Source organism: Panthera pardus, unplaced genomic scaffold, assembly GCF_024362965.1.
Source record: "Panthera pardus isolate Hobbes unplaced genomic scaffold, ASM2436296v1 HiC_scaffold_20, whole genome shotgun sequence".
In the NCBI taxonomy this organism is placed as follows: Eukaryota; Metazoa; Chordata; class Mammalia; order Carnivora; family Felidae; genus Panthera; species Panthera pardus.
Window position 1 is genome coordinate 71,971,614 of NW_026526766.1, and position 22,385 is coordinate 71,993,998.

Genomic DNA, 22,385 nt, shown 5'->3' on the forward strand with positions numbered 1-22,385 from the left:
GGGAGTTCAATCACTCATTCAACTGTGCAGGGCAAATTCAAACAATTCCCTTGGTTCAGCTCCACAGGCTCAATCTTCTACCAGAGGTGGGCAGCCTTCTGTTCAGGCACAGACCCCTGTGATTCAACCCAGAACCACTGCCTCCTCAGTACTGATGAGACAGAACAGTCTGAAGCTCAGTGACACCTACCATGTATCAGATCTGCGTTGAGAAAAATATTTAGGACACATGGACTCCAGTCATTCCTCCTCATAATCTAAAATAATCTAATCCTCCCCTGAATCAAGCCAGATCATCAGAGCACAGGCACTTTTAAGGCATCTTTCCTTGTCCACTCCACACTGAACTGTGCTTTCCTTTAATATGAGCCATGCTGACGAGCAATAAAAGAAACAGCCTCATAAAATCCTCTTAAAATGCTGCTTTACATTTCACTACTTATGAAACCCCTAGAATTGGAATTCCCATCTGATCACATTGTTGAAAAAACTTGTACCTCTCCCAAGAAACACAGCCTTGTTGTTACCTGAAGGACAATGTAATGGCTCCCTTTCTGATTGGATGGGTCGAAAACTAAACCTAAATTTATGAGCCACGAATGAACAAATAGGTTGTAAGGATATGGATTAGACCAACCTTATTCCTACATACTTTGTTATGCCCCTGACTTTGTTTTCATTCTTCTTTAGCTTACATATCTAACTCATTTTATTTTCTATATCCAGGCAGGTCACTTAAAGTTTTTCCTAGAAAACCAAGATGGGATATAAGTAATACTCTTTTGTTTAAAAAATTCTATGTTTAAAAAAAATTTTTTAATGTTTATTTTTGAGAACGAGAGACAGACAGAATGCAAGCAGGGGAGGGGCAGAGAGAGAGGGAGACACAGAATCTGAAGCAGGTTCCAGGCTCTGAGCTGTTAGCACAGAGCCCGACATGGGACTTGAACTCACGAACCGTGAGACTATGACCTGAGCCAAAGTCAGATGCTTACTGACTAAGCCACCTAGGCGCCCCATAAAAAATTCTATGTTTAATATTAATGTAATAAATCACAAAGGAAAAGATCAATAGTACTGACTGCATAAAATCTAAAACTTTTATATGTCAAAAACACCATAAACAAAATTAAAAGAAACTATAAAACAAGAAAAATGTTTGACACAAATAATAATGAAATTCTTACTATACGAATAAGTTGTTTGTATCAATAAGAATACAAAATTGGATAAATTAAATAATAATGGTAAATAAATTGTTCAAGAAATTTGGATGTTGAGGGGCACCCGGTGGATCAGTCAGTTGAGCATCCAACTCTTGATTTCAGCTCAGGTCATGATCTCAGAGTCATGGAACTGAGCCTTTCTCTTTCTCCCTCTGCCCCTCTCCCTCACTCACAATCTGTCTCTCTCTCTCTCCAAAATTATTTTTATTTTTTTTAAATGTTCATTTATTTTTGAGAGAGTGAGAGAGAGAGAGAAAGAGCACACAAGTGGAGGAGGGGCAGAGAGAGAAAAGGAGACACAGAATCTGAAGCAGGCTCCAGGCTCCCAGCTGTCAGCACGGAGCCCGACGTGGGGCTCAAACCCAGGCACCACAAGATGATGACCTGAGCTGAAGTCAGACGAGCCACTTAAGAGCCCCTCTCTTTCTCCAAAATTAAGAAAGAAAGAAACAAACAAACAAAGAGAGAAAGAAAGAAAGAAAGAAAGAAAGAAAGAAAGAAAGAAAGAAAGAAAAGAAAGAAATTTAAATGTTGAAATAAATGAATTTGAAGGAACCTAAAATTGCTTTCCTAACATAGACTCCTAGAACTAGAATAGAACTTTCCTGTTCAACCCTCTAACATTGCAGACATCAATAACTTTGCTCAAGTGTGTTAAAGGTTGCTATTTACCTGTCTTCCATTTCCACAAAAGGAAAGACAATTGTGGTCTGTCTCCACTCCCTACTCACTAATCCTCAAGGATGGAACAATAAATATGTAATCTCACTGGTAAGACACTACCATTCTTTGGGTCACATTTCCTAGTGGGTGGAGTTCATATATCACAGGTCACAGCCCAAACAAGACGCAGATTCTTGGTTTCTGGGACCTGCCTGTTCTCAGGTGCAAGGGGCACATATATCTCCAGTCTCCAAGAGGCAACTAACCAGACTTCACCCATTGCCCTTAGCTTGGGCTAAGCCAGGGGAGGGTCCTTTGCAGATCCAATTGCCCATACTTCTGGAGGAAACAGGAGTAGGAAGCTCCATTTGGCCGCATACCTAAGCTTCATTCTCTAATATAACTTTTATTGGAAACTCTGTGTTGGAGGTAGTTATCTGGGAATTGGCCCAGGCAATAAAGTTGATATTTCTTATTTGTCATTCTATGGAAAGAAGGGGTAAGATTCAGTCTCTCCCAAATGCAAAATGTAGATACACTGACTGGACCCTGAGTTTACATAAAGACAAGAGCTATCACGGGGGAGCAAAGTACCATGGGGGAAAATGGGAGACTCTCAAGTCTCTGTCGCTGAAACTGCAGGAATAGAGGAGGTAGATACTCCATTATCAGGAAAACTTCACAAACCAGGAAAAACTTCAACACGAGTTCTTAGGCATGAGCACACTGAGTTATCTTTGGCTACTTTTTTTTTTCCTTTCTATCACTCTATCACATCTTTACATTCAAGAAAGGGCCTTTAAATTACCCAGGAGTAGCTAAGGTCTATACAGTCAGAGCAGTGCTACTCACAATGTGGACTAGGAGCACCACCGAGGCCTGGGAGCCTGCCAGAAACGAAAATCTGATGTCCCCGCTCCAGATCTACTGAATCTGAACCTCTAGGGTACAGCACAGGCACCTGTGTTTTAATAAGTTCTTTAGTTATTCTTATGTTATCACAGAGACTCAGACTGGGGATTCTACAGCAATGATTTTTCTTGCATTAAAGTAGATAAAATCCAGTGGGATCATTACAAACTCCAGTGCCAAGAAGGAATCATAAAAGATATAGGCCTAGAATCCTCTGTTTCTAGAAATGAGATTTGCCAAGTCTCAAAAAAAAAAAAAGGAATGAAATCAGTTTACAAAACAGATTTTGTTCTTACACACAAGACAAGATTAGGAGAGAATGAAGTAAAGTGAAGGATATCACATCAAGGTGAAGAAAATTTGAAATCCTGTTGGTCCAGCTAGAAAAAATATGATAAGGATGAGGAAATGCATCCAAATGTAACTGTTCTAAAGAGTCTAGAAAAGATTGGGATATTTACTAGGTTGGGGATGGTGGCTCAAGATCATCAAGGATAAGAAGAGAAGGACTCCTTTGGCAGACAGAAGAAAATGACACCTGCCCCAACAGGTGCCCAGATTGGGGTATCATTCTATCAAGAGGGGTCTTCTTAGCATTTTAAATAGGGAAGGCAGGGTCAGCATTAACGGGAAACTCCTCAATAACTAGAATTGTGATGCTATGTAGTTAGAGAAAATGTGGACATACTGGGGCACCTGGGTGGCTCAGTCAGTTAAGCATCTGACTCTTGATTTTGGCTCAGGTCATGATATCATGGTTTGTGAGAATGAGCCCCACGTCAAGCTCTGTGCTGGCAGCACAGACATTGTTTGGGATTCTCTCTCTCCCTCTCTCTCTGTCCCTTCCCAACTCATGTGTGCGCATGTGTTCTCTCTCTCAAAATAAATACTAAATAAACTTTAAAAAAATAGAAAATGTGGACATATTTAAGAAGAGAATGACTAGGGGCACCTGGGTGGCTCAGTTGGTTAAGTGTCCAACTTCAGCTCAGGTCATGAACTCACAGTTCATGAGTTCGAGTCCCACATTGGGCTCTGTACTGACAGCTCAGAGCCTGGAGCCTGCTTCAGATTCTGTGTCTCCCTCTCTCTCTGCCCCTCCCCAGCTTTCTCTCTCTCTCACTCTCTCTCTCTCTCTCTCAAAAGTAAAAAAATATTCAAAAAATTTTTTTTGTAAAAGAAGAGAATGACTAGAAAAATCAGTGAATTTTTCATGCACTATTAAATTAGTTTCAAGTAGCATTCATTGTTCATGTAGCTGGAACAGCAGGTATAGCACAGGCTCTACGGACACCTGCCTGGGCAGTGCAAGGAATTAGAACTTGAGGAAGAAGGAACAGAAAAACAGGTGCACTAGGGAGGATCCAGGGAGAAGGACAGTTGATCAGACCCAGGCCTGGGTTATAGGTTGCACTGAACAGAAATATGTACCTCCTAATGACATTAAAGGTGAGCAGGATTTATTTGAGCACGGGATGATGCTGGCAGATCCAGAACTCTCTGGCATCATTCTCTCTCAATGGAGACTTCACTGGCCAAATCCAAAGTAGTATGTCAGTAGAACAAAAATCTAAATGTGAAAACAAAAGGGAAATATAGGGAAGGAAAGTACTAACAACTAGCAAAAGGAATTGGCCAGACCTGGGGATAGAGAAGTGGGAAAAAGCAGGTTGAAAGCCTACAGTGGGCATCATCAGAGGGAACTGATGCTGGAGGCTTACCCCCTGCAGAAAAGGAACTGGTGGCCGGAAGGGCTGCTGCAGTGCCCATTAAGGAAGTGCAGGCGGCTGAGTCTTTAAAAAGTCAGTTCTAAGGAAAGGTGGGGCCTGGGTGAACACCACTAACCTAGGGCACTTCCTGGACCTCATTAGACCAGTGAAAGCACAAGTTCCAGAAACTCAAAGCAGCTCAAGGATCAGCTGAGGATAATTCTCCAGGCGACAAATGCAAAAACTCCTAACCACGAAGCAGCACTCAGAGGCAAGGCATTCAGTGATACGAACCCCAGGAGCTCAGAACTAAAACGATTCTCAAGATCTTTCTGGGGAAAGAGAAATTGAGAGAAAAGGGCAGGAAACTGCAACGGTGAAGGAGGCATGCAAGACAGTGCAATTCATTTGAAGACTTTCCTACTATTCCTCCCACTATACTGTGGGGTACTCTTCCCACAAAGCAGGGAGGATCCTTCACTAGAGATAAAGATCGTCAGCAATGGATAGAAACAGGGCCTGAAGGAGACATGAAAATGAAAAGGTGCTAAATACTTGAGGTGGGCACCAAGAAAGACCTGGAGCCACCGTGGCAAAGTTCTAAAATTTTCCACAGAAGAGGATTTCCCTCCCCACAAAAACATATGGCAAGACTACTGTCAGAATCCAAGTAACTTTATGAGAAGAGACCATTTCCCAAACTAAGTTCAAATTCACAAGTGGTGGACTCCAAATTGCTTGGGAACCTATAGAGGCTGAAAGATCACGTGCTAGAGTATACTTACCAACGGTAATTTGGGATCCACCTTGTAAGGAGAAGGTAACAATGGACTTACTTTCTGAATTTGACACCATGGGACCCTGATTATATTAAGGCTACAGTTTAGACCTCACCTCTTACCACTTTCTCCAGCTCACCCTGCTCCAGCCATATTAGCTTCCTTGATGTTCCTAGAACATGTCAAGGACATGCCTCTCTCAAGACTTTGTCACTTGGCGTCCTCCTTATGCATGGCTTACTCCCTCACTTCCTCCAGATCTGTGCTTAAATGTCACTTTATAATAGAGGCCTTCCCTGACCATTCATTGTCACTCCCTTTGCCATGCTTTATTCATTTTAACACTAAGCCCCACTTAACATCTGATTTATTTCCTTACTTGTTTATCTCTCACTATCCTGAACTCCTGACTCCCACTCCATGACAGCTGGGACTGTTTTATCGCTGCTATGATGTCAGCTATTAGAACCTGCCTGACACATAGTAGGTAAGAAATAAACATGCATTAAATGAATGCATTTATGCATCATTGGAAGTTTTTGTTCACGGTCCAAGCTTGGCAAAAAGTAAGGTGGGTCTGGACTGACTATGCACTGGGTTCATAGAGCATAATTTTGCTTTTTTCTTTTGAATAACTAGGGGACCCTGGGTGGCTCAGTTGGTTAAGCGTCCGACTTCAGCTCAGGTCACGATCTCACGGTCTGTGAGTTCGAGCCCCGCGTCAGGCTCTGGGCTGATGGCTCAGAGCCTGGAGCCTGTTTCCGATTCTGTGTCTCCCTCTCTCTCTGCCCCTCCCCTGTTAATGCTCTGTCTCTGTCTCAAAAATAAATAAACGTTAAAAAAAAAAAAAAGAATAACTAAATAATTAGTGAGAAACAGTGGAATTTCTGGTTAAGAATGAGGGCCCTGGAGCCAGACTGCTGTGTTCAAATCGCTAGGTTTGTGGTCTTGGACAAATTGTTTAACTTCTCTGCGCCTCATGATCTTTGTCTATGAAATGGGAATAATGGGGTGCCTGGATGGCTCAGTCAGTTAAGCATCCAACTCTTGAGCTTGGCTCAGGTCATGATCTCACGGTTAGTGGGATCGAGCCCTGCATCAGGCTCTGTGCTGTCACCACCGGAGCCTGCTTGGGATTCTCTCTCTCCCTCTCCCTCTGCCCCTTCCTCACTCTCTAGCTCGCTCTCTCTCTCTCTCAAAATAAATTTAAAAAAAAAATTTTTTTAATGGAGGTACAGTTCACACAACATGAAATTAACCACTTTCAAGTGTACAATTTAGTGACATTTAGTAAGTTCACAATATTAGACAACCATCACATAATTCTGCTTTTCTTCCCTCAGAACAATGGTTAGTCTGGGAGAGAAGTATCAGGAAGGTAGGAGCAGGATCTACCCTATTCAACTGCATTCCTTCAAAGGTGGCAGCCTCTCCACCCATCAATTTGTTAAACCCAATGGATTAAAGAACAAAACAATTCTGTGACCCTCCCCACTAGTGAGAGCTGTGCAGTTGACACAGCTGGCCTTTATCTGGCTTCCTCACAAGGCCACATGGCCCTTCCCTAAGAAGCCTGACCTTCATTAGGCCACTGCTCTCTATGTCGGGTTCATACGCTCATACACAGTCTAGTCATAAGGTCTCTTTGTCCCGGCTCACATTCATGATCTCCTGGAATTTGGTTCTAGTTGTCCATATGGTCTACCCTTGGAGCTCAGCTATCTTCAAGTTTGGGTAAAAGACAGTAGACCTTACAGGTATTTTCAATCCATCACTGTCAGAGAGCCCTAAATAACACAGTCCATTCCTGATCTGTACCCTCTAGGAGCCAGAACCCCTGTGGGGAAGGGAGTAGGTGGTAAGATTCAGGCACTCTGAAGCCCAGAAAAAGTTGGTGGTCATTAGAAACAGAACCCAAGTCTCTTGCCTCCCAGATGAGCATTCCCAACATTGTGTAATTCACATATTTCTCTTGTCCTGAGCCACAAAACAGAAAGACACATACACCCACCTGCTGGTGCAGTTGTCATTGTTATTTGCACTGAGTGCTGCTCAGAAGATCCCAGTAGAGTGATATTCACTGTGTAATCCGCTGCTGGGTACAGGTCTAAACACACTACTGGAGCTTGTTCCCTCGTTGTGAAGTTAAATGATGTGGCATGATAAAAATTATTCAGATACCACCTCTGACCCAGAACTTTAAACTGTCATGAGATTAAAATAAAGTGTTGCATTAAATTTCCTGTTGGCTTGCAGATATCTAGACTATAAGCAAAATGGAGATAAAGCAAGAAGTTCATTCTATTAGTCTTCACCCACTTAGAATCATTTTTAATACCATAGCGAGCTAAACCAGGATGGACTTTACAAAGCTACCTTACCTATCCTATTCAACGTCCCCCTCAACCAGCTATAGGGCAGAGCTTAAAATGCATAACTGCATCTCACATGAACAAAACATAGGCTACCCTAAGGTAATCCAATGATATCCTCCCAGGTAAAGAAGATTGCACCGGAGGGGCACCTGGGTGGCTCAGTCAATTGAGTGTCTGACTTCAGCTCAAGTCATTATCTGACAGTGGGTTTGTGGGTTCAAGCCCCTCATTGGACTCCATGCTCAGAACCTGCTTGGGATTCTCTCTCTCTCCCTCTGTCTCTGCCCCAATCCCGCTCATGATTTCTCTCTCAAAATTTATGAATAAACTTAAAAACATTTTTAAAAATACTTTAAAATTAAAAAAAAAAATACTTTACAAGACTGCACTGAAGCTATTGGGCAAAATTCTTTTATTTTCATTCATAAAGAATCCATCGACAAGCTTCACAAAATAGAATTTTTTAACTTTATGAGGACTCCTCCAAATTATGCATTCAAAGCAACTGTTCAATGGTCCTTCACTTGGTCCTTCCTATTAGAGCTCTGATAAAAGAGTGTTTGGTTCATGGATTCATCATGCACGCTGTTAACCCAATAATACCCTACCCACTGCCAACCCAAGATGCATGTATAATATAGGGATTTAAGAGGAAAAAAATATGTGAAGGTCCCAGAAGTAATATGATAAACCCTTGATCAGTCAGTGTGCTACAGCTGGTCATCTTTGTGTTTAGTATTTCCTTTGATGCTCATGTCACTGGCTATACCACCCCCCATCCCTCCTCATTCCTTGCCAATCTTCCATAGTCATCCAAGACCCTGACACCAGGCGCTTTGGGAGATTCCTCTCTCCTCAATTCCTACCATTATCTTCGGTAACTTAAAGATCCTTATAAATAAGCCATCAAAACTTGGCCTCAGAGTTCCTTGAGCTCAATGTTATAAAGTTCCTTCACTCCACATTAGCTACTCATATCCATGGCCACATCCCAGACTGTGTCACGCTGAGTTGCTCCAAGATCTCACAAGCCCCTATCTTTCTGAACCACTTGCCCATTATTCCTCATCTCTCTCAAGAGAGAGATTTCTTCCCCCAAGATTTCCTCACTCAAGATCTTCTACCAATATTCTACCACCCCAGTCCTCGTCTTCCCCAACTCTCTCAGGTACCACTGTCTATCACTTCAATTATTCTCTTGTCCAGTACCCTCAATCCCCTTGCCCATTGGTTCTCAATTCTACCCATTCTAGAAAATGCAAAACACAGTGGGTCAATCCAGACACTTGACTTCACCAGTTCTACATTCAGGCTGCTGCCATCTGCTGCAGAAGACCTCACAACTATGGAGGCTGCATTTCTACACAGTCTCATCCTAAACTCCACGTGGTTTAGTCTACAGACAAAAAATTACTTTCTGTTTACAAATTTGAATCACACTGCATGCATGATTCTATACTGAAGTTATTTTATTTAAAAATATATTGTAGGGGCGCCTGGGTGGCTCAGTCAGTTGGGCGTCCGACTTCAGCTCAGGTCATGATCTCATGGTCTGTGAGTTCAAGCCCCACGTTGGGCTCTGTGCTGTCAGTTCAGGGCCTGGAGCTTGTTTTGGATTCTGTATGTGTGTGTCTCTCTCTCTGCTCCTCCCCCACTCACACTCTATCAAAAAATGAATAAATGGTAAAAAAAAGTTTTTTTAACATATAAAGACTTTGTCATTAATTCGTTCTCTAAATAGATATACAGAGCATACAGCATTGGGTATACAATGGCAAATAAGATAAGGTCCTAACCTCAAGGAACTCACAGATGAGTATCTAGGCAAACAAAATACCCAGGGAGGGGGCACCTGGGTGGCTCAGTCAGTTGAGCATCTTTTCTCTTGACTCTGGCTCAGGTCATGATCTCAGGGTTTGTGAGTTCGAGCCCCACATCAGGCTCTATCTGCACTGACAGTGAAGTCTGCTTGGGATTCTCTCTCTCTCTCTCTCTCAAATAAATAAACATTTAAAAAGAACTTTTTTAAACACTGAGGGAGAAATGCTATAATACATGAGGCTGTAGGAGCACTCAGGAGGAACACCTCATCCTCCTCTTTAAGGATGGGGAAAAGCTTCCCTATCTTAATTATGGACCAGAGGAGAAATTAGCATTAACCAAGTGAGTTAGGGGGTAGGAAAAACTATTCAGAGATCAGGAACAGCATTTGGGACAGGAAGTCAGCGAAGGTGTCCCACCAGGGTTGCTGACTGAGCTGAGCCTTGAGGATAAATAGGAAGCAGTCAGGTAGGATAAGGGAAGGAAGGACACTGCTAGTAGGAGGGTCACATACATGAAGACACAATGCAAAAGAACACAAGAAGCTAATCAGGGAGTACGGGACTTACAGCTTATAGAACCAATGAGGCCTGAAGAAACCGATTTAGGAGAGACAGTGAAGGAAATAAAGAGATTGGATAAGATGGCTCAAAGTGGGGTACAGAATGACGAGAGAATGGGCAAGGAACAACCTTGAGGGTAATCAGATTTAAGGGACAGGCAGAGGAAAGGAATCCTGGGAGGGAGAGACTGAGAGGGTCTCCAGTAGCAAATGCTGTCCAGTGTGAGGCAGAACCTATTTCATGTCTGCATAGTGGTCTATTAGATGAATGTATGATTCTCTACTTAACCAAATCCCTACTGATGAACATTTAAGTTGTTTCCAATTTCCCCTATTATAAATAAAGCTTCAGAGAACAGCGTAATCTTTCTGTATATGTCTGCATAATTAATTAACAGTCCATTTCCAAAAATTTACTGCTAGATGCTAACATAACTATTCTGGAAAAGTCATGACAGTTTCAGTGGCCAGCAGCTGTGGAGAACAGTATTCTATGCTCAAAGAAGAATCATGGTGTCTCATGGCTTAATTTGTTTTTCTTTTTTGGCTTACACTAACAGGTGTTCATTTGCATTTTTATAATACATATATATTCTATACTGTCTTTGCAAACTGCCTTTATTGGGTGGGGGGTTGGTTTGGGGTTTTTTTGTTGTTGTTGTTTTGAGAGAGAGAGAGTGCATGAGCAGGGTAGAGGGGCAGTGAGGGGGAGAGAGAGAGAGAGAGAGAGAGAGAGAGAGAGAGAGAATATCTCAAGCAGGCCCCTTGCTCAGTGTGGAGCCCAACTCAGGGCTCAATCCCACGACCCTGGGATCATGACCTGAAACAAAATCAGGAGTCGGAAGCTCAACCGATTGAGCCACCCAGGAGGCCCTACACTGATTTTTTGACATCATCTGTATCTTAATGTTAATTTTATTTAGGTACTTGAATATGTTTCTAGCCCCTGTATTCTTCCTAATATAAAAATATGAATATTTTGTTCACCAGTTTAAAATCCTTCAGTGACTCCACAGAGACATCAAAATAAGATCCAAATTCCAAATTACAGGGCTGTTCATGATCTAGCCACTGCTTAGGTTTTTGCCTCATCTCTTGCTATTCTCCCTTGCTTTCTTTGTTCCCTAAGAGAACCATGTTCCCTAAAACTCAATATGCTACTCTACTTGCCCACAGTGTCCTTCTTCACCTTTATCCCACATCATTGTGGGTTAAAAAAAAAATGTTTAAAAACGGGGGGGGTTGTTGCCTGGGTGGCTCAGTCGGTCAAGCGTCTGACTTGGGCTCAGGTCATGATCTTGCAGTTCGTGAATTCAAGCCCCACGTTGGGCTCTGTGCTGACAGCTCTGAGCCTGGAGCCTGCTTCAGATTCTGTGTCTCCCTCCCTCTCTGCCCCTCCCCCGCTCATGCTTACTCACTCGCTCATGCTCTCTCTCTCAAAAATAAATATTAAAAAAAAAAAAACAAACCACTTTACCTTAGTGTGACTGATACATTATATTGTTTTGGTAAATGGCTAATGAATTAATTAACTTTAATTTAATACTTAGTCTACTGTGCCAAATGACTTGCTAGGCACTAAAAATGACATAAAATAAAAACTCTCAGTTCCTACCTGAGTTTATTTATAATTTTGAGATGTGTTGACTTTTAAAAAGTCAAGTTAAATGGGGACCAATAGCCATGCAATGAGTTTCTTAAAGATCTGCAAGTATGAATTTGATGATAAAATAAGCTGTAATTATAAAATGCATAAAATAATAAAACATACACATGTGAAATACCAGACAGGGAAACCGATAGCAAGTCACCAAATACAGTGTCTTCCTCCAATTTAACCCCTCACTTGGCATCCATCTCACATCTCATATCCATCTCTAGCGACAAAAATCAAACTGTCTAGACATTCATTCTATCAGTGTTTTTAAATACTTTGGATCCTCACTTGGAGAGCACCCAAATTTTTAAGTGACACAGTACTTTGACAGACAGCATGAGAGATCTTCTTACTTGGTACGTTTGTTCTGATCCAGCTTTCCTAGGGCCCCTGCTCAGTTTCAAACAAGCTTCGCTGAATATTGAAATATTGAAAGTTGCATCATCTTCTGAGAGATCATCTTCTAAAAGATAAGACATGTGGACAGGTTGTATATCTTAGCAAAACATATCTTGACTAAGTAACATTTGAAACTGACACCTTATAAAAGCCAACAGGGTGTTTAACAGCAAGGGTATCACATTTGGCTTCAAGTCCTGGCTCCACAACTTCTTAATTGCATGACCTTAGCTAAGTCACTTAAGCCCTCCAAACCTCAGTGTCCTTCTTTGTGAAATCCCTGACTTGCTTTTTATTACATCACAGGCTATTGAGAGAATCAGATGAAATAATTCATATTTAAAAATCCATGTAAACTAATAGGGGGCCCCTCATTGGCTCAGTCAAGCGTCTCACTCTTGATTTCAGCTCAGGTTATGGTCTCACGGTCCATGAAAGATCAAACCTCATGTCGGGCTCTGTGCTGACAGGGAGGAGCCTACTTGGGATCCTCTCTCCCCTTCTCTATCTGCCCCTCTCCTGCTTGCTCTCTTTCTCTCTCAAAATAAATAAACAAACATTAAAAAAATTAATCAATGTAATCTAATAAAGCTGTGATACTTTTAGAAAGTTGGATATCACTTGGATAGTCCATATGTAAAATGTCATGGAGGGAAATGTGTCAAAAGCTAGAAAGTCTGAGAATAAGGAAAAGATCAATAAAAGTCAAAGAGCATGGATTAGAACTCTCAGAGTGGGGGCTTCCTACCTAGAAGATGATCAGAAAGTAGATGGCCAGGCAAGATGTTTGCTTCATAGCAGGCAGTATTTCAAGAGCTACTCAGAAAACTAAGGCAGTAACATAATCAGAGAGCAGACTTATTTCAACTGCTGGTTTAAAAAAAAAAAAAAAAAGTAATTTCATACCTCCTCCAGTCTAATTTATTCCTTCAATGTTCTAGTTTCTTCACGTGTCATTGAGAGTGAAGAGGTTTGTTACTAATGAGTAAAAAACTCACAGGGACACCTGAGTGGCTCAGTCGGTTGAGCATCTGACTCCTGATTTTGGCTCAGGTCATGATCCCAGAGTCATGGGATCAAGCCCCATGTCCGGCTCTGTGCTGAGTGTGGAGCCTGCTTAAGATTCCCTCTCTCCCCCTCTGCCCCTCTACCCCATTTATGTGTTCTCCCTCACTCTCTCAAAACAAAAAACAAAAACAAAAAAACACCTTACAGAATGTCTAGGAATACCATGGCTAATTTGCAAGGAAAAGAAAGTTTCCTAACAAGCCAGTACATTTTTGTCAAATGAGAAAAAATTTAAATGTCTATCAGAAAGAAGAGGCTTTTTATAACTACCTAGAAAACTACATTTCTCCCATGGGAGTCTCTGCTACCTAAGAAGTAATAATGACAACAAATTATTCAAAATCAAAATTGCCCACAGCATTTTAGACATCACTCACACATGCAACACAAGGCAATTAGCTGGGAGAAAATATTCTTAGCTATAATTGGAAAATGTAAAACTATGGTTATGAGAGACAATTCGAAGACCTATCTATCACTTGTTCTCCCCTTTATCTTCACAACTTTTTAGCTGTTATTTATTTTTTTCAAAAAGTTTATTTATTTTTAGAGAGCCAGAGTGCACAAGACGGGGAGGGGCAGACAGTGGGGTGGGGGGGAGAGAAGATTCGAAGCAGGCTCTGTGCCGGCAGCAGTATCTGATGCGGGGCTCAAACTCACAAACTGTGAGATCATGACCTGAGCTGAAGTTGGACGCTTAACCAACTGAGCCACCCAAACGCCCCTATTTATTTATTTATTTTTGAGGAAGAGAGGGAGCTTGAGCAGGGGAAGGTCAGAGAAAGAGGGAGAGAGAGAATCCCAAGCAGGCTCCTCGCTGTCAGTGCACAGCCCGACACAGGGCTCAAACTCACAACCCATGATGAGATGATGACCTGAGCTCAAATCAAGAGTTGGACACTTAACCCACTGAGCCACCCAGGCTCAGATTTAAAGATTTTATAAGATCCTTTTAAAGATTTAATAAGGACATCAGAAGCAAAAATTGCTACGTGTGTGCATGATTTTGAGGCACACCAAATACATGTCTGTAAGGACTACCACACACAGTATATGTCTGTTCACAAACGGAACATAAAATAGAAGTACTGCCTGCATAGTTCCCAGCTCAGTAGGATTTCTCACTCACAGCCATCATAGTCTGAATTCAGGGGAAGATGGCAATGTGAACAAAGGCATCTGGCTCTCACTTCCCACCCCCAGTCCTGACAGAAGTGACTGAGAATAGTAAAAATGGGTCAAAATTTGCATCTGGGTTAGAAAGAAGGGTGGGTTGACATACACAAGGCATAAACATGAAGATGTTTCTGCTTAGCACCGTGCGGAAGAGACCAGATGAAAGGAAGATACCGAGAGCTACTATGTGCCTTTGCCATCAAGCAAAGGGGCATGGCCTCAAAGTGTTCAAGGAAGGAACTGGAGGAGAAACTGGTGCCCACAGAGGTAGGGGCTAGAAGTAAGGACAGCAACAGGACACATAAGTGATGGATGCTCCACTTGGAACAATTGAGCCTCGTAGTTCCTGATCCTATCTGAACATCAGAATGGCCCAGACACAGATCTGAGGTGTGAATACACATCTGTATTTTGTTTTAATTCACCAGGCAATGCTGACAGGCAGCCAGGGTAAAAAGTAATATATACTACTATTACAACTACTAGTAGTAGTAATAATAATAATAGTCCTTCCTTAGCATACTGGAGACCAGTGACATGGAACGACTTCTACACGGAGGCCCAGGGACCTGGAAGGCCCACCTGACAGAGAGCCTGTGTTGGCAGAAGGAGGGACTCAGTGCTCTCCTGCCTCCGTAGACCACAGCATCACAATGAAGTCGGACAACGGACACTGTCCGAGAGCACCAGTTTCACTAATCAAGACAGCAAAGTGCTCAGAAATAAAGCTCAAGCCAGTGGGCTTTCTCACAGCTAGTTGTTTCCTGAAGGATGCTGGATTATCCAATCAGCAGCAAATCCTTCAAGATGAGATGTGACAAAAGCACACACTAATATCATCCAATAAAAAGCAAAATGAGAGAGAATGCCATCCATTTTATTATGAGGGAAATATCAGACCTAGATAAAACTTTTACTACTTATTGTAATAAAGTAACAAGATTACTTATGGTAATCTAGAAAAAAATAAGTAATCTAGAAATAATCTAGAAAATAATCTAGAAGTAATCTAGAAAAATAAGTAATCTAGAAAAAAAAAAAGCCTGTGAAACAATTCTACAAAGAGGCAAAGAATAAATATTCTTTGAAAAACAATTGGATTGCTTGGGTGGCTCAGTCAGTTAAGCATCTGACTCTTGATTTTAGCTCACTGATAATCTTGTAGTTCATGAGATCAAGCCCTGCATCAGGCTCTGCTTAGGATTCTCTCTCGCTCTCTCTCTGCCCTTCTCCTCTTGCAGTTGCGCGCGCTCTCTCTCTCTCTCTCAAAAATAAATAAATATTTTAAAAATAAATAAATAAAAGTTTAAAAATATTGAGCAAAGTAATAGTATAATTAGGCAACATCTGTTTTGTACCTTCAGTAAAAAAATTTTAAAGATAGATTAAAATGGGATAAAGGATGAGTTAATAAGAGAATGCAATAGCAGAAAGGAAATTGGTTGAGAGGCAAAAAGAAAAAGAAAACATGGCTGGCTCAGTCTGTAGGGCATGTGACTCTCGATCTAGGGGGTTGTTGAGTTCAAGCCCCATGTTGGACCTAGACCTTACTTAAAAAAAAAAAAAAAAAGGAACTAGATGAGACAAGAAACAAAAGGAAATGCAAGTCCAACAACAGAATTTAAAGTGCATTAGAAATAGTGAAGGCAAAAAAAAAACAAAAGAAAAAGAAAAAGAAAAGAAAAAAGAAATAGTGAAGGCCAGGGCGCCTGGGTGGGTCAGTCGGCTGAGTGTCCAACTTTGGCTCAGGTCATGATCTCACGGTTGGTGAGTTCAAGCCCACATTAGGCTCTGAGCTGATGGCACGGGGCCTGCTTGAGATTCTCCCTCTCTCCCTGCCCCCTGCTTGCACTCTCTCTGTCTTTCTCAAAAATAAGTAATAAATTAAAAAAAAAAAACTTTTAAAAAATAAACAAAGATACATGTTTAAAATGATTAAAAATAAGAAGCTGGCAGTAAAATGCTGTATTAAGCCAATAACATAAGGGAAGCAAGAGGGGAAGGAAAAAAAGGAAGTACAGAATGCTAAATTCTTTATTCAGGAAGAAATTAACATTATTTCAGAACACTGGTAATCAGAAAAATATACATTCAAATAGGATTTTGTTTGTTTTTTAATGTACAACATAGAATAAAAACAAAATCTATACTCTCTGAATCACTGAAAAAGAAATTTATGTAGCAAAAAGATAGAAAACAATGGACATAGCAAAGCAACATAAAAAAGAAAAAAAAATTAAGATGACAGAAGAAGAAAATCATATTACAAAGAACACTAAATGTAAATAAATTGCTTAACTTATCTACTTAAAAACAAAACTCTTCTCAAGGTGCCTGGGTGGCTCAGCTAGTTAAGTGTCTGACTTCCGCTCAGGTCATGATCTCATGATTCGTGGGTTTGAGCCCTGCATCGGGCCCTCTGCTGTCAGTGCAGAGCCTGCTTCAGACTTCTGTCTCCCTCTCTGCCCTTCCCCTGCTCATGCTCTATCTCTTTCTCTCAAAATAAATATATAAACATTAAAAAAAAGTTTGTAAAGATTCAATTAAAAAAAAACAAAAAGCTTTTCTCAAGAAGGCTCACAGTATATGCTGCTTCCTAGAGTACATCTACAGCAATGTTATTCAGACAGCTTTTAAGAACAAAAGTGTTTAGAATATGGGAATGGAGAAACAAGTGAAGGGGATTAAGAGTACACTAATCATGTGAGCGCCTGGGTGGCTCAGTCAGTTAAGTGTCCGACTTTGGCTCAGGTCATGATCTCGTGGCTCACAAGTTTGAGCCCCGCACAGGGCTCTGTACTGACAGCTCAGAGCCTGGAGCCTGCTTCAGGTTCTGTGTCTCCCTCTCTCTTTGCCCCTCCTCTGTTTGCACTCGGTCTCTCTCTCTCTCTCTCTCTCTCTCAAAAAAAATAAAAACATTAAAATTTTTTTTAAAAACAGTAATCATGATGAACACTGAGTCATGCATGGAACTTCTGAATCACTATATTGTACACCTGAAACTGATATAACACTGTACATTAACTACACGAAAATTAAAATTTTTCTTATTAAAAAGGAACAACAGTGAACAAAAACATATGCAAATAGATACACAAAGAAATCAAGAAAACCAATATTGTTAGCAAACTATATTCCAAGGCAAAAAATATTATACAGGTTAAAGTAAGCCATTTATTACTAATGAAAGTTAGATTCTGCAATTAAGACATAAATATCAGAACATCAAAATGTGTGAAAGAAAACAATTAGGATTTCTGAGAGAGACTGAGAAAAATGGCGATCCAAGTAACCAAAAACCAATAATACAACAAAAAATAGAAGATCTGAATAACTTTATTAATAAAGTTGACTGAAGACCAGATCTTACTCTACTCACAAGCAAACATTATCACAAAACTTTCCCAAATAATAAGCCCCAAGAAAATGTCAATAAGTCCCCCCCCCAAAATACCAAAATGTAATAAAACTAGAAATTAACAACAAAGTTAAATGTTAAAAAAAAAACAAAAAGAAAACCTGCCACTTGTATAATTCACTTATAATTAATCCTTCAGTCAATGGGGAAATCAAAATAGCAATTATGTAATGCTTTGAAAGTAAACATAAAGAGAACATATATTAACACACTCATAAACATTTCTTCAACCAAAGAGAAAATCAATCAAAGAGAAAATCAGAATCACAATTATATCATGCCTAGAAAGTAAGGATAAAGAGAATATATATCAGTGTCTAAGGAATTCTACCAATGCTCAAGTTCAGAAGCATTAAAGACTTTTATGCTCAAACAGGAAAAAATGGAAATATGTTGAATTATACATTCAGTGGAAGAATTTCTTAATAGAACAATATATAACCAACTTAAGAGAATCAAGGAGAAAGAAATAATAAAACTAAGGGGAGAAATTAATGACATAGAAAAAGAAAAACACTTAAAAAACCAAGAGTTTATTCTTCAGGGAAAGGAACAGTAATAAAACAAACAACTCAAGCTAAGCTAATCAATTTTTGAGAGAAAACCCAAATTAGGAATCAAAATAACCTGGGGTTATATAACCTGTAACCCCAGAGGAATTGTCAGTAAATATTCCACATGACATTCCACTGATATACTTAAAATCTCACCCATACTCTTTTAGGAAAATACAAATAATGAAAATTGACTGAAGGGGGCGCTGGGGAGGCTCAGTCAGTTACATGTCCGACTCTTGATTTCAACTCAGGTCATGATTTCATGGTTCAGTTCATGAGTTCGAGCCCTGAGTCAGGCTCTGTGCTGACAATATGAAGAATACTTGGGATTCTCTATCTCCCTCTCTCTCTGCCCCTCCCTACTCGTTGGCACTCTCTGTCTCTCTCTCAGAAATAAATAGGGGCACCTGGGTGGCTCAGTCAGTTAAGCATCTCTTGATTTCAGCTAAGGTCATGATCTCATGGTTCATGGGTTCAAGCCCCACCTCAGGCTTTGCACTGACAGCATGCAGAGCCTGTTTGGAATTCTCTCTCTTCTCTCTCTCTGCCCCTCTCCCTGCTTTCACATGAGCTTCCTCCCTCTCTCTCTCTCTCTCTCAAAATAAATAAACTAAAAAAAAATTTTTTTTAATAAAAAACTAAACTTTTTTTAAAAATTAAAAAAAAATTGAAGAAATTATAGGAAACATAAACAGATTTTTTAAAAAAGTCATAGCAGAAATTAACAAAGTTATCAAAGAATTATCTCCCAAAAGGGATAAAACCTAACGATCTCAAGAGAAAATGTGTCCAACTTTAGAGGAAGGCAAAATTCCAAAGTGATACAAACTTTTCTAGAGCATAAAAAATATGGAAGACTTCCCAATTCATTTTAAGAGAACTAGCATGAAGCTTATAATGAGATCAGATCACCAAATGTGCAGGATCTAAAGGAAGAGAATGGCAAATCTTTACAACAGTGCATATATGAACAGAAAAGATAAAACTTAAGTAATATTGAGTAAATGTAGAAATGTACTTTTTCCCAGTTGGGATGCCTCCATATAACCCAATTCTCACTAGATTAACTTGCAAATTTAATCCAATTCCACTTAAAATTTCAGGCAGAGGAAAGAGATCTGGAGACATTTAAATACTCAGCCATGGTCACCAAACTCTTCAATGCAGAGTTAAAATGCAAACCACGTCTGTCTGACCCTACAGACCATCTTTTTCTTGGAGAGAAATTACCTTGTAGAGGTAACTGGGTATTAGTAAAAACAGCTGACACTGAACAGCAAGCTGTCATTTTGACTAAATAATGACACATGAGTTTGAAGTCTTTTCAATAAGACCTATTCCCTAGAAAAACTAAAACTATAAAACAACAAAACGTCAGTAAATACATATCTATCAATAATTACTTTGATTGTAAATGGACTAAATGCTCCAATCGATAGACATAGGGTGAGAGAAGAGATTAAAAAACAATACCCATCTATATGCTGCCTACAAGAGACTCATTTCAGACGTATAGACACCTGCAGATTGAGAGCAAGGGGGTGGAGAAACATCTATCACACAAATAGACGTCAAAAGAAAGCTGAAGTAGCAATACTTAAAATGGAAAAAGACTTTAAAACAAAGACTGTAAAAAGAAACAAAGAAGGACACTTTGTAATAATAAAGGGGACATTCCTACAAGACAATAGATCAATTGTAAGTATTTATGCACCCAACATGAAAGCACTCAATACATAAACCAGTTAATAACAAACATAAAGGAACTAATCAACAGTAGTACAATAATAGGAGGGGACTTTAACACCCCACTTACATCAATGAACAGATCGTTCATACAGAAAATCAACAAGGAAAAAGCGGCTTTGAATGATACATTGGAACAGATGGATTTAACAGATATATTCAGAATACTCCATCCTAAAACAGCAGAATACACATTCTTTGCAAGTGCACATGGAACATTCTCCAGAACAGATCATATAACAGTCCACAAAACAAGTCTCAACAAATGATAGAAGCTGTACCATGCATCTTTTCTGACCACAGCGCTATGAAATGAGAAATCAACCACAAAAAACAAATTTGGAAAGGGTACAAATACATGGAGGTCAAATAACATGCTACTAAACAATGAATGGGTCCACCAAGAAATCAAACAAAAACTACATGGAAATAAATAAAAATGAAAACATAATGACCCAAAATCTTTGGGATGCAGGAAAACAATTCTAAGAGGCAAGATTATAATAATACAGTCCTACCTCAAGAAGCAAGAAAAATCTCACATAAACAACCTAAGTCCTAAAGGTGCTAGAAAAAGAGCAACAAACAAAACCTAAACCCAGAAGGAAGTAATAAAGATTAGAGTAGAAGAAGTAAATGATACAGAAACCAAAAAACAATAGAACAGAACAATGAAAGCTGGTTCTTTGTAAAGATCAACAAAATTGATAAACCTATAGCCAGACCCTTCCCCCCACCAAAAAAAAAAAAGAGAGAGAAAGAGAGAGAGGACTCAAACAAAACCACAAATGAGAAAGAAGAAATAACAACCAACACCAGAGAAATACAAACTCTTGTAAGAGAATATTAGGAAAACTATATGTCAATAAACTGGACAACCTAGAAGAAATGGATACATTCCTAGAAACATATAATCTACCAAAACTGAAACAGGAATAAATAGAAAATTTGAACAGACCAATAACCAGCCAAGAAATTAAATCAGTAATCAAAAAACTCCCAACAAACAAAAGTCCAGGACCAGATGGCTTCACAGGTGAATTCTACTAAACATTTAAAGAAGAGTCAATACCCATTCCTCTCAAACTATTCCAAAAAATAGAAAAGGGAGGAAAAGTTCCAAATTCATTCTATTAGGCCAGTATCATCTTGAAACCAAAGCCAGATAAAGACACCACAAAAGAAAGAGAACTACAGGTAAATATCTCTGATGAACATGGATGCAAAAACCCTCAAGAAAATACTAGCAAAATGAATTGAACAATGCATTAAAAAAAATCATTCACCACAAACAAGTGGGATTTATTCCTGGGATGCAAAAGTGGCTCAATATTCACAAATCAATCAACATGATACATCACATCAATAAGAGAATGTATAAGAACCATATGATCATTTCAATAGATGCAGAAAAAGTATTTGACAAAGTACAACATCTACTCATGATAAAAAAACCCACAGCAAAGTAGGTTTAGAGGGAACATACCTCAACATGAAGGCCATGTGTGAAAAACCCACAGCTAACATCATCCTTAATGGGGAAACACTGAGAGCTTTTCCCCTAATGTCAAGAACAAGATAAGGATGTTCACTCTCAACACTTTTATTCAACATAATACTTAAAGTCCTAGCCACAACAATCAGACAACAAAAAGAAATAAAAGGCATCCAAATTGGTAACAAAGAAGTAAAACTTTCACTATTTACAGATGACATGATACTACATATAGAAAACCCTAAAAACTCCACCAAAAAACTACTAGAACTGATAAATTCAGCAAAGTCACAGGATACAAAATCAACATACAGAAATCTTTTGCACCAATAATGAAGCAGCAGAAAGACAAATTAAGAAAACAATCATATTTACAATTCCATCAAAAACAATAAAATGCCTAGGACTAAACATAACCAAAGAGGTGAAAGAAAACTATAAAACCCTGATGAAAAAAAATTGATGATAACACAAATAAATGGAAAGACATTCCATGGTCATGGATTGAAGGAACAAATATTGTAGGGTGCCTGGGTGATGCAGTCAAACATCAACTTTTGATTTCAACTCAGGTCATGATTTCATGGTTCATGGGATTGAGCCCCACGTCGGGCTTTGAGCTGACAGCACAGAGCCTGCTTGAGATTCTCTCCCTCTCTCTCTGCCCATCCGCTGGCTCGTGCTTGCTCTCTCTCTCTCTCTCAAAACAAATAAACTTAGAAAAAGAACAAACATTGTTAAAATGTCTGTACTACCCAAAGCAATCTACAGATTTAATGTAACCTCTATCAAAATACCAACAGCATTTTTTACAGAATTAGA

General features: G+C 39.7%; 1 protein-coding gene across 8 annotated transcripts in view; it reads right to left on the reverse strand.

Moving 5' to 3' along the window:
* SUSD1 (sushi domain containing 1) overlaps nt 1-22,385 on the reverse strand; it is a 249,583-nt gene that overhangs the window by 169,819 nt on the left and 57,379 nt on the right. For all 8 annotated transcript variants that reach the window (XR_008424309.1, XR_008424310.1, XR_008424308.1 and 5 more), the window contains exons 9-10: nt 12,058-12,167; nt 7,301-7,493 (exon numbers count right to left, since the gene is read on the reverse strand). Coding sequence is in view for 5 of the 8 variants with exons in the window: in XM_019454192.2 (XP_019309737.2) it covers nt 7,301-7,493; nt 12,058-12,167 (303 nt within the window). In the remaining 3 variants the exon portion in view is untranslated. The remainder of the gene's footprint in view (nt 1-7,300; nt 7,494-12,057; nt 12,168-22,385) is intronic.